This window comes from Cheilinus undulatus, linkage group 18, assembly GCF_018320785.1.
Source record: "Cheilinus undulatus linkage group 18, ASM1832078v1, whole genome shotgun sequence".
In the NCBI taxonomy this organism is placed as follows: Eukaryota; Metazoa; Chordata; class Actinopteri; order Labriformes; family Labridae; genus Cheilinus; species Cheilinus undulatus.
This window is the reverse complement of record NC_054882.1, coordinates 13,231,727-13,246,056: the sequence shown is the minus strand read 5'-3', so window position 1 is coordinate 13,246,056 and position 14,330 is coordinate 13,231,727. Positions and strand designations below refer to the sequence as shown.

The 14,330-nt window shown below is 39.2% G+C and overlaps 1 protein-coding gene across 1 annotated transcript in view; it reads right to left on the bottom strand.

The window, feature by feature from the left end:
* Positions 1–14,330, bottom strand: part of rcan3 (regulator of calcineurin 3) — a 75,136-nt gene extending 60,806 nt beyond the window's left edge. The window contains exons 1-2 of the mRNA XM_041813267.1: positions 14,167–14,330; positions 11,724–11,988 (exon numbers count right to left, since the gene is read on the bottom strand). Coding sequence (XP_041669201.1) covers positions 11,724–11,933 — 210 coding nt within the window. The 5' untranslated portion in view covers positions 11,934–11,988; positions 14,167–14,330. The remainder of the gene's footprint in view (positions 1–11,723; positions 11,989–14,166) is intronic.

The window sequence follows — 14,330 nt, the reverse complement described above, 5'->3', positions numbered from 1 at the left end:
ATCATATGTGCATGTAAAACACCAACACTCACTTTACATCTCACTTTTCACATCCTTTGTCACACTGTCTTTAGTCCCTGATGTGTTTCTTTGCTCAACTCAGAGCTTGGCTTGTCTTACTTTATCGACCGCCTTCTATGAGTCACACTATCAAACACATCAGACTGAAGTGGAGCAGCTGCATCAGCCAAAGTAGTTCAACTTTTCACATACTCATGGCTATCAGGGCTACGCTGCTAATGCATTTTCAACAGGAACACTTTAGATGAGGTTTGTGAGGATTCTGGACTAAAGATGTGACTTTGTTACAGCATATCTAACAGTGGCACTGGTAGCTTTTAGCTTCAACCTGCTGGACTACAGTGATGGAAAAATCTTTGCCCCCTTCCTGATTTCTTTTTATTTTTTTGCAAATTTTCAAACCTAAACTTTCAGATAAACAAAGACAAAACAAGGAAACAAAAAAGTCAGTTTTAAATGCAGATTTTTATTTAATAACCTCCCTTTATGTAATTGTCAGAGGATTTCCATAAAAGTGTATGTTATTTGCGTCGAAATTTTCAGGAATGTTCTTGACAATTTAAAATAAGCTACTTGAGTCAAATTTACAATTCAGCAAAAATTATCTTTCAGGATTTAAACAAAATAAATTTAAAAACTAAGGGGGTAGTGATCCATCGATGTATACAGAAGCATTGATTGGTTGATCAATTATCCAATCAGATTGACAGAAAGTCAAGACACTGATCTATATCATCACTTTTAAGCTATGCTTTTATTTCAGAATCCCTTTTGACAGTTTCCGCAAGGGATGCATGATAGGAAGATCTCATATCATGAAGAAATAGAATGTATCAGAGATCTGCTGAAGCTGTTTTATTGTAGAGTAGGCTCTGTCAGTTTTAGTTCTATGCTCCGTCCCTCCCTTCCCCTTCTGCTTTCCAGTAATTCATGGCTGCAAATGACACTGAAACTTAGGACGTTGTCCCAAAGTGGATTTCCACCTGACCTATACGAGGCTGTGCCGTGGTTTTCAGTGATGATTTTGAGTTTTAATTCAGTGATTCAGAGTTTGATTTGTTCCTTGTTTTAATATAGCCCATCATTGGTTTCCTCCTTGTGTTTTGTGTTCTTTGTGTGTGTTTTATCCTCTTTTGTTGTGTTGTGTGTGTGTTGTTGCCATTTTATCCTCCTGTGTTTGTAGTATTTCCTTAATTATAGTTTTTAGTGGTTAGTGTGTTTGTCTTCTCTCAGTCCCTGCATCTCACTGATCCTGTTAATTGCTGTCTTGTGAAGTTTTCCATGTTTTCTGTTTAATTTTGTAGTTTTGCCTCCCTTGTGTGTGATTCCTGGTTTTCTTCCTGCCTTGGTTTCCTTCCACTTTGACTACCTTACTTGTTTCACCTGTGTCTGGTTTGTCCCACCTGAGATTAATCACTCCCTGTGTATTTATGCTGCGTTCCATTTACCTTGGAGATCTGAAGTCAGAACTGGGCATGACGTCACATTCATCTGAAAAAATGGATTTCCCACTTGTTTGCGTTCCATTTGTCATAACCATGACGAGTTGGGAAAAAAATGAGTGCCGATTATTTTGGTTGGATGAAGAGCAACTCTATAATGTACAAACCGGCTCCAAAGTTTGGTTCAAAGAAAAGGATGCAATTTTTTATTATGACAATAGAAATGGAAATTGTAAAAAGCTTTATATTTTTAATTTACTTATATTGTTTGATAAATATTATATCCATACATCTAAATGGACTCAAAGGTTACCAAAGATACAACAATTTAAAATGGAAATAGAATATTATATGACCTCACTACATGGAACGAAACACAAAAAAGCAATGAAAACTCCTGACATTAGTGACTCCCTAAATATGTATTTAATTTCTAGGTACCCCATGTATATTGTGTATTTATTCATATATACACAGGTGAAACATTTAAGTAATGTTTGTAAGTATGCATGCATGTGCTTCACATATATCAATAAAAAAAAGTTGGAAAAATGACGGATGTCGTTGTCATTGTTTTTAGCATCATTGATCAGTTGTTAGCCGATAAACCTTTAAAACAGCACATTGCGCAGTACTTCATGTATTAAAAGACTGTTGCTGCACACGACATGCAACCGCAGGGTAGTGCTATATCTACAATTTCTAAAAATGGACTGATAAATAGCTAAAGGTTCTGAAAACAGGTCAAAATCAGAGTTTTTACTACACTTTATACGTTGTGCCATCATGTTGGGACATCAAGGTCGGGGTGCTCAGTGCAATACCGAGTTCACGAGTTGTAAATACGACTTGAAGAGATGTTCCATTTGCCACTTCCGGTCGGAAGTCGAACAAACAAGTCGGAATACGAGTTAAAATGACAAATGGAACGCAGCATTAGTTTCTGTGTTTCTTCCTGTCCTTTATGTTTTTTGGCCCCAAATGTTTCTTTGTGTGATATTTTGGTGAGCTTTTTCTATTTTTGAAGTTTTAGGGGGCCTCTATTTTCTAGTTCAGTTTCAGACTTTTGCCTTTTGTTTTATAAACTTTTGCTTAAACATTTTTTGGTCAAACGTCACATTTGAAACATTTATATGCACAATCTGCACAAATTTTACCAACTTTTTTAATGAGTTTAAAAGAAAGCATCCTTAGCCACTCGCTGAGGTTCAAACTGGGATGAAAGCTGAACCGCACCGCAGTCAGTGGAGGAAAGTGTGGCTGGAGCAGATACTGTTGTTTTAACCATTACAGCTGACCATTTTGATTTCCATAGTTTTCCTGAACTATTTACAAGCTTTCCACCTGACAGGGAAACACCGGAATAACAGAATCAACTTTATAATATCAGGTGATGACCGAGAGGTCTGCACATCAATCTGTTATCTAAAATGTTTTAAACAATATAATCATTGATTTCCATGTATTCATTTACCTACTAGTACATGCTGCTGCATGATCCTTGCATCTCCTCGTCAGCAGCAGCAGGTACGAGTGTGCGCAACATCACCCCTCTGTGGATAAGCCTTTTCCCAACCGTTTATTAAAATAAAAATCAACGTTATGTTAAAATAACAGACAGTCACTACTTTACTGCATAACCATGTGTCTCAGAAATTCATCTTCTGGGATATGTTTATATTTTCTGATGTTGGCAGCCTATAAAAAGGCAAAAGTAACTTCCATATAAAAATACATATGAACGGGCTATCTATTTAAAAATTAAGGTGTGAAATGTTCCTAAAAATCACTACAATAGATTTTAATACAAAAGAGGAAAATAAAAATTTATAGTGGTGGAAAAAAAAAACAGAAACTGATTCCATTAAAATAGACCAGAATGCAGGAAAGTAAATGTTTGTTCCTTAAATATTCTGGGACCTCCAGACCCCCACCTTATGGTGCCAACTTCATAAAGGCAAATTTAAAAATATTTAATGCATTGACCAACCGGCTGTTTCAGAATAAAAATTCAAAACCTGACTTGTGAACGAGTATTTGTGCATTTTAAAAACTATATAGAAAAAAATGTTGTTTTTATTACAAATTTATCTTAAAATGGTATAAAAACTGTGATAAAATTGAGATTGTGATGTCGCCATAAAAAAAAAATCATGATATGATATTTTTCCATATTACCCACCCCTAGGTTCAGATGGCTTCTGACTGTCCTCTAAGATGTCTGTACATTTTTTCTTTTTTTAAGGTTTATTTCTGGACTTTTTATGCCTTTATTGACAGTGGAGGACAGTGGATAGAATTGGAAACAGGGATGAGAGAGCTGGGGAGAGACAGGAAAGTGCCGCAGGCTGGATTCGAACCCGGGCTGACCACATGGGGTGCACATTAAACCACTAGGCCACCTGCGCACCACTGTCTGTACGTTTTTAAAGGTAAATGAGACATTAAGGAGTAGTGGTGGACTTATTTTCATTTTGTAGCTACAGGAAGATGCTGATCTGGATTAACCAAAGTGTGTTCATAGGGACAATAAAGCATGACATTAATCACGTTTTTAAAAATAGTGCTCTAATTGTGGACCTTAATTAAATAAAAAATAATGCAATTCATCTTCACAATCCTACATAGAGCCCAAACGATATGGGATTTTTGGGGCCGATGCTGATACCAATAATGGGGGCTAAAAAAAGCAGATAACCTACACATTGGCTGATATATGATACGATATATCATAATAGTCTTATATTAGATAATGGTGGACATGTGAATTAACAGTTGCATTTATCATTAGCTGGGTTTCCATTACAGTTTTTCGCAAAATAAAAGCGATATTTCTTAAATTTTCGATTAAGTACAATTGCGCTTTGAACGTGTTTCCATTGAAGGGAGTTTTGGGCATTTCTCTTAAGTGAAGCAATTCTCGTAAAATCTCATCTCGCGTGAATCTGCTGCAGGGAAGCTTGACGCTCAAAACCTGTTGTGTGTTGGTACAGTTTTGGTTACATCTACGGCGGTTGCCTTGATAATTTCGAACAAAAGACGAAGGCAACAGATGATAGTTCAGAGGTAAAGTCCGTATGTATGGCAAAAGCCACGCATAAGGGTAGAAGTATGATGTTAAGAAAAGTCTCGTCTCTTCTTCTGTCTAAGCATACCACGCCATGTTGTCTCGGAGTGACACCGTACGTCACGTCCCGTGACTTGTAAATGCCGAAAAAGTGTTTCCATTGCACTTTTGCGATATATATTTCTATATTGAAAAACCTCCTCTTGAAAGCGTAAAAACTTTTTAGTGATGTTTTTTCGAAATTCAGTTGTTTCCATTACCAGTCTTTTATTGCGTTATTTTGATTTTGCACATTTCCAAGTGTAATGGAAACCCAGCTATTGTTTGTTTCACAAAGATATAACTTAGACGACATTAAAACGCTGTAATACGCTCTCAAAAAAATTTTGTGTAAAAACTAGCATGCTCTCCTTGACATGCCCTAACATCGGTTTCCACAAGGAAGTTATTGTCATGGGGCATTAAATTGCCCCATGAATCCCTGCGCAGCAAAAAAGCTAATATATCGGCTACATATTGGCCGATGTTGATTAATCTGTGATATGCTATAATCGGCCCGATTAATCGGCTTGCCCATCAATCGGTCGCGCTCTAATCCTACATGTAATAAATCCTGTCCCTTCATGATTTTGATTGGCAAGTAAGAGAAAAGAGCCACTGACCAGCGCAGCTCTGCTCCAAAAAACTGAATGTTTTCAGCTGAGAGCAGCAACAAAAAAAAATGTGCGCTGGAAGGGCGCTGACAACGCTGGAACCACGTTGGATTAGTATTGAAAACTGGTGCTGCCAACAAAAAAGCAGCAGCTCTATGCGCACATGGAGAGACAGAATAACAAGAACTCCAAATCCTCAGCCACAAATCCAAACTTAATATTCTCTCGCTTTGCTCGGTCGACTCTTCTGGCAGCATTTCATCCACTGTGCTAGTGGCGGCTACTTCCTGTCTGTCTCTTCCATTTGGTGCTGCATAAATATAACACAACTGGGTATTTTAACATTCTAGCTGATAACAGTGGCACACTGAGGAGGAGCCAGAACAGTAAATTAGGAAATCATAACTGAAATACTCTTACAGGTTGAGTGAAACCAGCAGTCAAACTTGAATCACCATTAACATGGAAATATTCCTTTTAAAAAGAGCTCAAAGCTGAAACACTGTCCTTTCATCCTGAAACAATCACAGTTTAAGAGCGTTTTGCTCAGTCCTATCTCCTCCACTGATTCTGTTGTGCGCTATAAAGCTTGCAGCTGCTGCTTGCTTGATTGCTCTGGTTATGGATTGAGGAGAGCTCGGTCTGACAGCAGCAGCAGCAGCAGCGATGAAAGCTTTGCTCCGTGCTGATTAGCTCTGATATACACCGGCCACTATCAGGGACGACATATAATGGCTTCTCTGACCTTACTCTTGACAAGCACTTTGCCTCCTTACTTTGCTCGCTCACACCTCCGTCTCTGCCTCCCTCACCGCTCTCACACACTCGTCTTCAGTGTTCACTTCAGATAATGAAACATGCTGAAAGTGGAAGACCGTGTACATTTACCATCATGCATTGTGCTGGATAGAGTACTGAAAATGCTGATGTTCTCTTTTTAGTGTAAATATTAGCTGTCTTTTATTATATGATTCTGTGTGCAGCATGTTCATGTCTCTGGAGGGATTACTTAAGTTTATCTTCTTTAGCCTCCTCTTTCTACAACGAAGCACAGAACAATAGACTTTTAACAGTTCAAATTAAGGACCAAGGACTTTGGCTGATGAAAGACTGATCAAATAATAAAACCGAACCACCTCCGTGCAGCAGAGTCTATTCTGACCAGACTTCGGCTAAACTTCGGAAACATGAAGCTCTGCAGAGATCCATTTTTACCTAAAAGCTGGTCAACGGAACAAACCCTGGAGATAAAAGAGGGAAAAAACGTGCCACTGGGTTTCTACTTCCTTTTCACTAATGCAGAAGAAAGAAAACCCTTTTACATCTCACTAAGAGCCTCTTATAAATACCAGGGTACATGTCTCGCTCTCCCTTTTTACGAGCACATTGTGAGTTCAGAAACAGCATGTCCTTGTGCATGCAGGCCTTAAAGAAAAACAGAAGGTAATATCGCTGCTAGGAGGGGGTCAGCGCCTAAAGACAGTCATATGTAGGTTGCTATGTCCTTGTTTCTTCACTGAGTTTAGAGATGTATCAGGTGAAATCCTGCAGCCTTAGAGTAAGTTTCTATGTAAGGGTGTATGTGCAGACTCAAACATCACCACAACAATCCAAAAACAACGTCATAAAATCCCCAAACCTACCTCTTAAATACCACAGTCACTTGTTTTCTAGCTGCTTCCCTTCCTGTTCCCATTTTCTCAAAAGTTAAATAAATGTCACAAGTTCTATTTTTATCGCAGCTTGGTTAATTGAGCCATATGGAGAACAATCTATTGACATGCTCTGACTGAAGGGTGCGTGGGTGACATTTCCACTTAAAAGCTTGAGAGTGAATTGTAATGAAGTGAGGAGGCAAAAAAAGGGGGGGGGGGGCAGACTCAGGCGCTAGGAGCAACAAATGTACAAACAGCGAGCGCACAAAGCAGGAGCGATTCGTTTAAAGGGATTTTGTGCATGCGCCAGATTTAGCCTTTCTGCTTTGCATATACATACATAGAGAGGATAAATAAAGAATGCTTATGAGAAAATATTGAGAGAATTGAGGGAGGAGAAGGCAGCTAAATAAGTGACAGAGGAAGAAGAAGAGAAGGGCATGATTAGATAGCTTTTACAGACATATATATTAGTGATGAAAGACAGAGAATAGAGAAAAACAGAGAGAGGGATGTCAGGCATGCCAGCTGGAGGGATGGAAGGACGGCATAATTGGATTAGAGGGGCAGAAAATTAAAAGTATTCGTTTTATATCCTCCTGCAGAAAACAGGATCCAGGATCCCGAGTATTCCAGCTCAGAGAAGCAGTCGTAAAGCGACAATACACCCCAGAATAATAGAATAAAAACAGGGCGTTTAAGGTATATTTAAAGTCTGCAACATGTGTGCAGGCTGCGACCAATTTAACAAACTTAGAGAAATCTGTAAGGTTTAAAAGCTGATGTAAAATCCATATTTAACTATCACAGCTGCAGCCGTAGATGGGGATGACAGCTGTCAAAGAGCACAGATGGTGTAAATGTGTAAATGAAGGCTCACAATATCCCTGCTCCTCCGTTAGTGCATAAAGCATCCACCATAATTACATTAACTTATTGCTAAGATGTTTACCAGTGGTTGGTTTGATCCTGGCAGTGTCAAGCAGAATTATGGGTAAGATTGAATTAAATCTAAAGCTTAATTTCAGCTGTTTTTTTTCCCTCCCTATTTTACAAGTAAAATAAACTTTGTACTTTTACCTGCATGATGGACAAAAAATTTGTAAAAAAAAAAAAAAAAAAAAAAGTATTAAATTTCAAGCTAATTCTATGCTAAAATATAATTATAATTGTTATCCATGAATTTTCAAATTTACTGATTTACAAAAAAACTGAAAAAATAGTAAAGTACATTAATATTTCTTGATTAATATGTCAAATTATAGTTACTTACTTGCATTCCTGAACATAAAAATGAGTTTTAGTGGTTGAATGTTATGCCTGATTAATTTCTGACTTCTCAGAGAAGCCCAGTGAGCCAGCTCAAATTTGGGTTGATTCAGTTTGAAATTCCTCATTCCTGTTCAAAATGGTAAAACGTGGAGAGCTCACTGAAAATGAAAGAGTCCGCATTAAAGCACTTCATGATGCTGGATGGTCTTTGAGACAAATATGACTGGTGGTCTAATAAGTTTGTTGAGCACTGTACACACACACACACACATTCAGAATTTCATGCAAGCAACATTTTCCCAAAAAAGTTGGGACAGGGGCAAGTAAACACTGGAAGAGTTGTTGAATGCACACAAATACCTGGAACATTCCACAGGTATGTAGGTTAATTGATAAAAGGTGATATAACATGACTGTGTATATGAGGAGCTCTCCTGAATGGAAACAGATCCTCAATGCTTGAAAACACCTCCGTATAAGGCCACAATAAATGCTGCCACTGATTACTGTTAAGGGCAGTGCAGGGGTTAGTGCTGTTGCCTCACAACAAGAAGGTTTCTGGTCATGGCCTTTCTGTGTGGAGTTTGCATGTTCTCCCCGTTCATGCGTAGTTTCTCTCTGGGTACTCCGGCTTCCTGCCACCATCAAAAACATGCTCATCGGGTTGATTAGTGACTCTAAATTGGCCGTAGGTGTGAGTGTCCCTGGTTGTCTGTCTCTAAATGTCAGCCTTGTGATTGACTGGCGACCAGTCCAGCCCCCCATGACCCCCAACGGAATAAGCGGTATAGAAAATGGATGCTACCACATTGTTTTTTATTTACAAGGTCTGCTGTGCAATATTACAAATGCAGTGTTCCACCCTCATACACAGCCATTGTTATTGTTTTTCTCTTGGCACTTGTATAGGTTGAGTATATTATGTAGTTTGTAGATATTTTCTAAAGCCTATTAATTGTACATTATATCATATTTCAATTCTATTTATTTGATTTTATTTCTAAATCAGGACCTGAGTATATAATTTCATTCCCCTGATGTGTCACATGCTGCAGAATGACAATTCTTTAAGCCTGAGTGTGTGGACAAACAGTTGTATCATTTTTGAACAATGTTCCTTAACGTGCAATTGCAGGAAATTTAGAGATTTCATATCTACAGTCTAAAATATCATCTTGAGATTCAGAGAATGTGGAGAAATCTCTGCATGTAAGGTGGCAAGGCTGAAAACCAACAATGATGTGACCTTCGATCACTCAGACAGAGCTGCTTTAAAAACTCTCATTATTCTGGGATGGGCTCAAGAACACCTCGGAAAACCATTGTCAGTTAATACAGCAGGCTACTAACCTTGCAAAGCAGACGGATGTGCCTGTTTCTGTGTATCTCACTGGCAAATCCATCTTGCAAAGCTCCCGTCTGAACCGTTTGGGCCCGGTTAGAGAGTAACAGGATCAATCAGTGACGAGGGGCAGTACTTTCAGGCATGACAGAGTTGTGATGTAAACAAGCAGCAGCAAGAGGACGGTGCAGTTATGGAGGAAGAGATAAGCGTGGATTCTGCTAAAGTGCCAGTTTTATCAGAATTTGACATTTCTTTGTTTAAAGAAGAACAAAGAACAGCAGTGAGTTGTTTTCTTTTCAAAAACAACAAAAGTCGAGTACTTACATGTCTATAGTCTATAGTCGCCATGTTTCACGTTATTCCTCAGTAGCTGCGCACTCGTAGCTCGATAGCTGCTACGTCATGTGTTTTGTTGCTCTGATTGGCCCATAGAAATGTGACAGACAGAACATTCATCCAATCACACTCCGAGTTTTTTTCAAAGCTTCTGCCTTTTCTCAAACGTTTCCTATTGTGTGAAACACATCCATCTGGCGTGTCAGGTTAGCAGGCTACATCACTGCATCTACAAATGTAAGCTAAGAGTCTCATTTGGAAAGTCAAAGCCAAATATCAACAGCATTCAAAAGCCCTGCCAACTTTTCTGAGCCTAAGATCATCTGAGGGGGAATGACCTAACCCATAACTACCACATTCACCGGCTCCACCGCGCTCTGCTGCACAGCAGTTCCGCTTCAACTGAAGGAGAGACCTTGCTCACTGGAAGCATGTCCAGCTGTGCAATGCAGAGCAGCTTGAGACAGGAGGGCACAAGTTCATGGGAGAACGAGTTTACGTAGGACTTGTATGTCAACAGTGGATTATTTTGCCTTTTTGGGTTTGACTTGCCGTTCATTCAGATAAGATTCCATGATTTTATTGCTTCCATCGTGTGTGAGTAGATTAGGAAGATAAAAGGTTAATGTTATGTACAATTCTGTGGTTTTCCACCTCAAAATTCAACTTTTCCTTGTAATGGGCACCATAGTAGCTCTGTGACCCACTGACCTCCTGATGTTGCAGGATAAGACATAATGTTGATTTAGTGATGATTTACGATCTGGAGTCTGTGTATTGTGTTGTATTTTAAAGTTTTCCAGATACTTTGCACATTTTTCTCAACTGTTTGGATTTATCTGCTCCATGTGGATTAATGCAGTTTGGCAAACCTGCTGCATATCTCCAATGAAGCAGAGCTGAGTGGCACTTCTGGGACATGCCAGAGCCAGGCTGGAGCCCACACTGTGGAACCGAGTCAATTAACTAAATTAGAAAGGGAGCGATTTGCTCCACAGTGGCTTTTGCCAGCGGATTGCACTGCAGCTGTTGTATGTGTGAATTGAAGGTCAAGGTGAATAGTGTACTGTGATCTGACAAGTCATCATTTAAAGTGTTTTGGAAATAATGGTCACCCAGTCCTCCAGGCTAAAGAGGCAAAGGACTATCCAGATTATTATCAATGTACAGTTCAAAAGCCATTATCTATTATAGTTTGTGGGTGTATTAGTACCCATGGCATGGGTAACTTGCACATCTTTCAAGGTTACATTAATGCTGAGAGGTACATTCAGGTTTTGGAGCAACATGCTTCCATCCAGACGTCTTTTTCTGAACAATGCCAAGCCCCATTCTGCATGAAGTACAACAACATGGCTTCACAGTAAAAAAAAAAAAAAGTGTGGAATTAGACAGGCCTGCATGCAATCCAGACCTGATTTCCACTGAAAATGTCTGGCATATTATAAAGCCAAAAATACAATGACAGAAACTGTCAAACAAGAATGAGAAAGAACTCAATACTTCTGCAATTTCTATCTTCAGTCTCCAGATGCTTAAAGTGTTGTCAGAAGAAAAGGTCATATACAATAAACATGCTCCTGTCCCAACTTTTTTGAAACATTTTGCAGGAATCAAATCCAGAATGTGTGTACAAAAACAAAAAAAATCCTCAATTTGAACATCTTGACTTTTTGCTGCACCTAACTGAATATAGGTTTAAAGAGATTTGCATACCATTGTTTTAATTGACATTTTACACACTGTCCCAGCTTTTTTGGAAGGGGTTTGTGTTTTAATGATCAATAGTAGCGTATTTTTATAAGCTGTGAAAGCTTGGTGCCTGTGCTGCAGCAGCATTGTATTTTCTGGTACACTGACACTTCAGCAGGATGACTCAACCATAAACAGAGCGATGCACCAACACTGAACCAGGAGGAGAGCTTTTCTCACCCTGTGAATGTCCTCTTCAAACACAGCTTCATGGACGCTGCATGCAAAAAGCGCAGTGGGGAGGTCACTCAGATCCATCATCTCCTCCGCCATGCTTTCCTGGTCGGCCTCTCCAAACACCATCTCCTCTTCCTCCTCCTCATCCTCCTCAGGGTCACTGCTGTAGGCCTCAGAGCCATTGCTCCACGCCTTGGAGCTCTCTCGCAGCATGTCCAAGCTTTTTAGGAGGCAGCAGACAGGAAGTCTGGACCACAGATGCTGGGAACTAAGGAGAAGGGAGATCAACAGAGAAGATAATGACAATGTCAGTTTAAATTGACAGATGTGTTGAAACAGGGAACTCAGAATTAAATCTTTAGACACTGAGAGGCAAACATCCTGGGTAACATTAGAAATAAGAGACATTACATGATATTTCTGAGGCAACAGCTCAGGTCCAAAGCGCTTAGATAACTAAAATTTCTCTGTACTGTTGGTACTGAAAGCCTGCTTGGAGATAGAAAAATACACCAAACGAAAGCCAAATGGGCTTTCGTGCATTTTGCACTAATGAGAGGCGTCAATCTATCCACTCTGCCATAAAGCCCAGATCAGAGGAGGGCTACAGTGATGGCTGTCTTCTTGAACATCTCCACACAGGATCTCTGGAGCTCAATCAGAGTGACCATCAGGTTCTTGGTCTCCTCTCTTACTAAGGCCCTTCTCCTTCGATGGTGGCCAGCTCTGGAAGAGTCCTGGTTGGGTCCAAACTTCTTCCATGTGAGAATTCTGGAGGCCACTGTGCTCTTTTGAACCTTCGAAGCAGATGAAATGCTTTTGTAGCCTTCCAATAATCTTGTCCCTGAGCTCTGCAGCTCTGTGGTTCCATTTAACCTCATGGCCTGCTCTGATTATTGTCAGCTGTGAGGCCTTCTACAGAGAGGTGTGCCTTTCCAAATTGTGTCCAATCAGTTTAAATTACCACAGGAGGACTCCATTCAAAGTGTAGAAAAATCTAGGCAAAGATCAGAGAAACGGGAGGAACCTGAGCTACATTTACAGAGTTGTTGGAAAGGTTCTGAATGTTAATGTAAGATTCAGATTTTTATTTTTAATACATTTGACAAAATGTCTAAAACTCTGTTTTCACTTTGTTATGATAGGGTGCTATCAGGACTGATACTGGACTATCATGGACTGAGGGTAGATTAGTGAGAATAAAATTATTATTTTTATTGAATGTAGAATCAGGCTGAACTATCAGAAAATTGAAAAAAGTGAAGGGGGTCTGACTGATTTGCACTGTACATGGCTTCCCATCAATCACAATGTTGCTGTAAGACCTCGTCTCTGCCCTCTGGAGGACTGAATTGAAAACATAGCCAGCTTTGAATCACCTTTTGAAGAAACACAAATGAATTCTTTGACACAAATGAATTCTGAAGTCTTTTTTTTCCAAAAAGTGAAAGAATACTTCCCAATAACCTGGATAAAAACCAAAGAACAGCAGCCTTTAAACTAAGGCACAACACTTAAAGATTTAGTCATTTGAACACAACAATCTCATTATTACTGTTGTAAAAAAAAAAAAAAAAGAAAAAAAAAACAGCTCTTTTAATTCTGATTCCACAGGAATCCAAATCTTTTATTCAGAAGTCTTCAAAAAGGGACTGTGATGGACTAGGAAGTAAAGATAAGTAGACTGTGACACAGAAAAAAGTGTTTTCCACTCCACACTTTATAAGACTGCGAGTCTCTTTAAAAATATCTATGCATGAAATTGGTACAAAATACAAAATAAAAGTTTAAAATCAGTTACAAAACTCCCTACTTTACACGTCATGCAGGCGGATAAGGAGTAACAGGTGGGTTACTATTACACTGAGTAAAATAGGAGCTATAATAGCTCTGTCCTCACTGTGAAGCTGAAATTTAATGCTTTTAATGAGAAAAGAGCGACATCTAGTGGACGATGTAACACACAGACGGTTTTCTTCCATATTTTAATCTCAAGGCCACCGGAAAACAGCCCCTTATATTTAATATCTATAAAGTAACGATGTTATTGATGATTAAAAATGCAAATATCTGCACCATAATGTAGTTTAAAGCCTGTACACAAGGGTTAAAGTAGAGCACGCGGACAGAGACATCATCTCCATGTTCACATCAGAAATGGCCGTGCAGGCGCGTGACATTAAATTATGCATTGCGTGCTCCAAGGATACCCCTGGTTATTACGTAAAAGGCTCGTGCAGGATTTTGGTCGGGCGGTTATCATAAAAGTGAGTGTCTCTCACGTAAACACTGAGTTTCTGAGGATTATTGCTGATTTTCAGCTTCATAACTGGAGAATTCTGTTGAAAGTTAACAATGAGTGATGATGGCAGGCAAACAGATGAAGTTTCCCCTTTAATTTCGCTTCAATCGCTCCTGAAGACACGTACTAGTCAGTTTTACTTACCGCACTTCTGTCAGTCAAAGTAGACGGAAGAATCCATCTGAAGTGGGCTAAAATCAGAATATTCCGGTGAAATTTTAAAATACCAGATTAAAAATGCTCTGATATTTGCTGTCAGATGCCTGCGTTGCTCGGTGTTTGTTTTTACTGGATTATTGGACACTGTT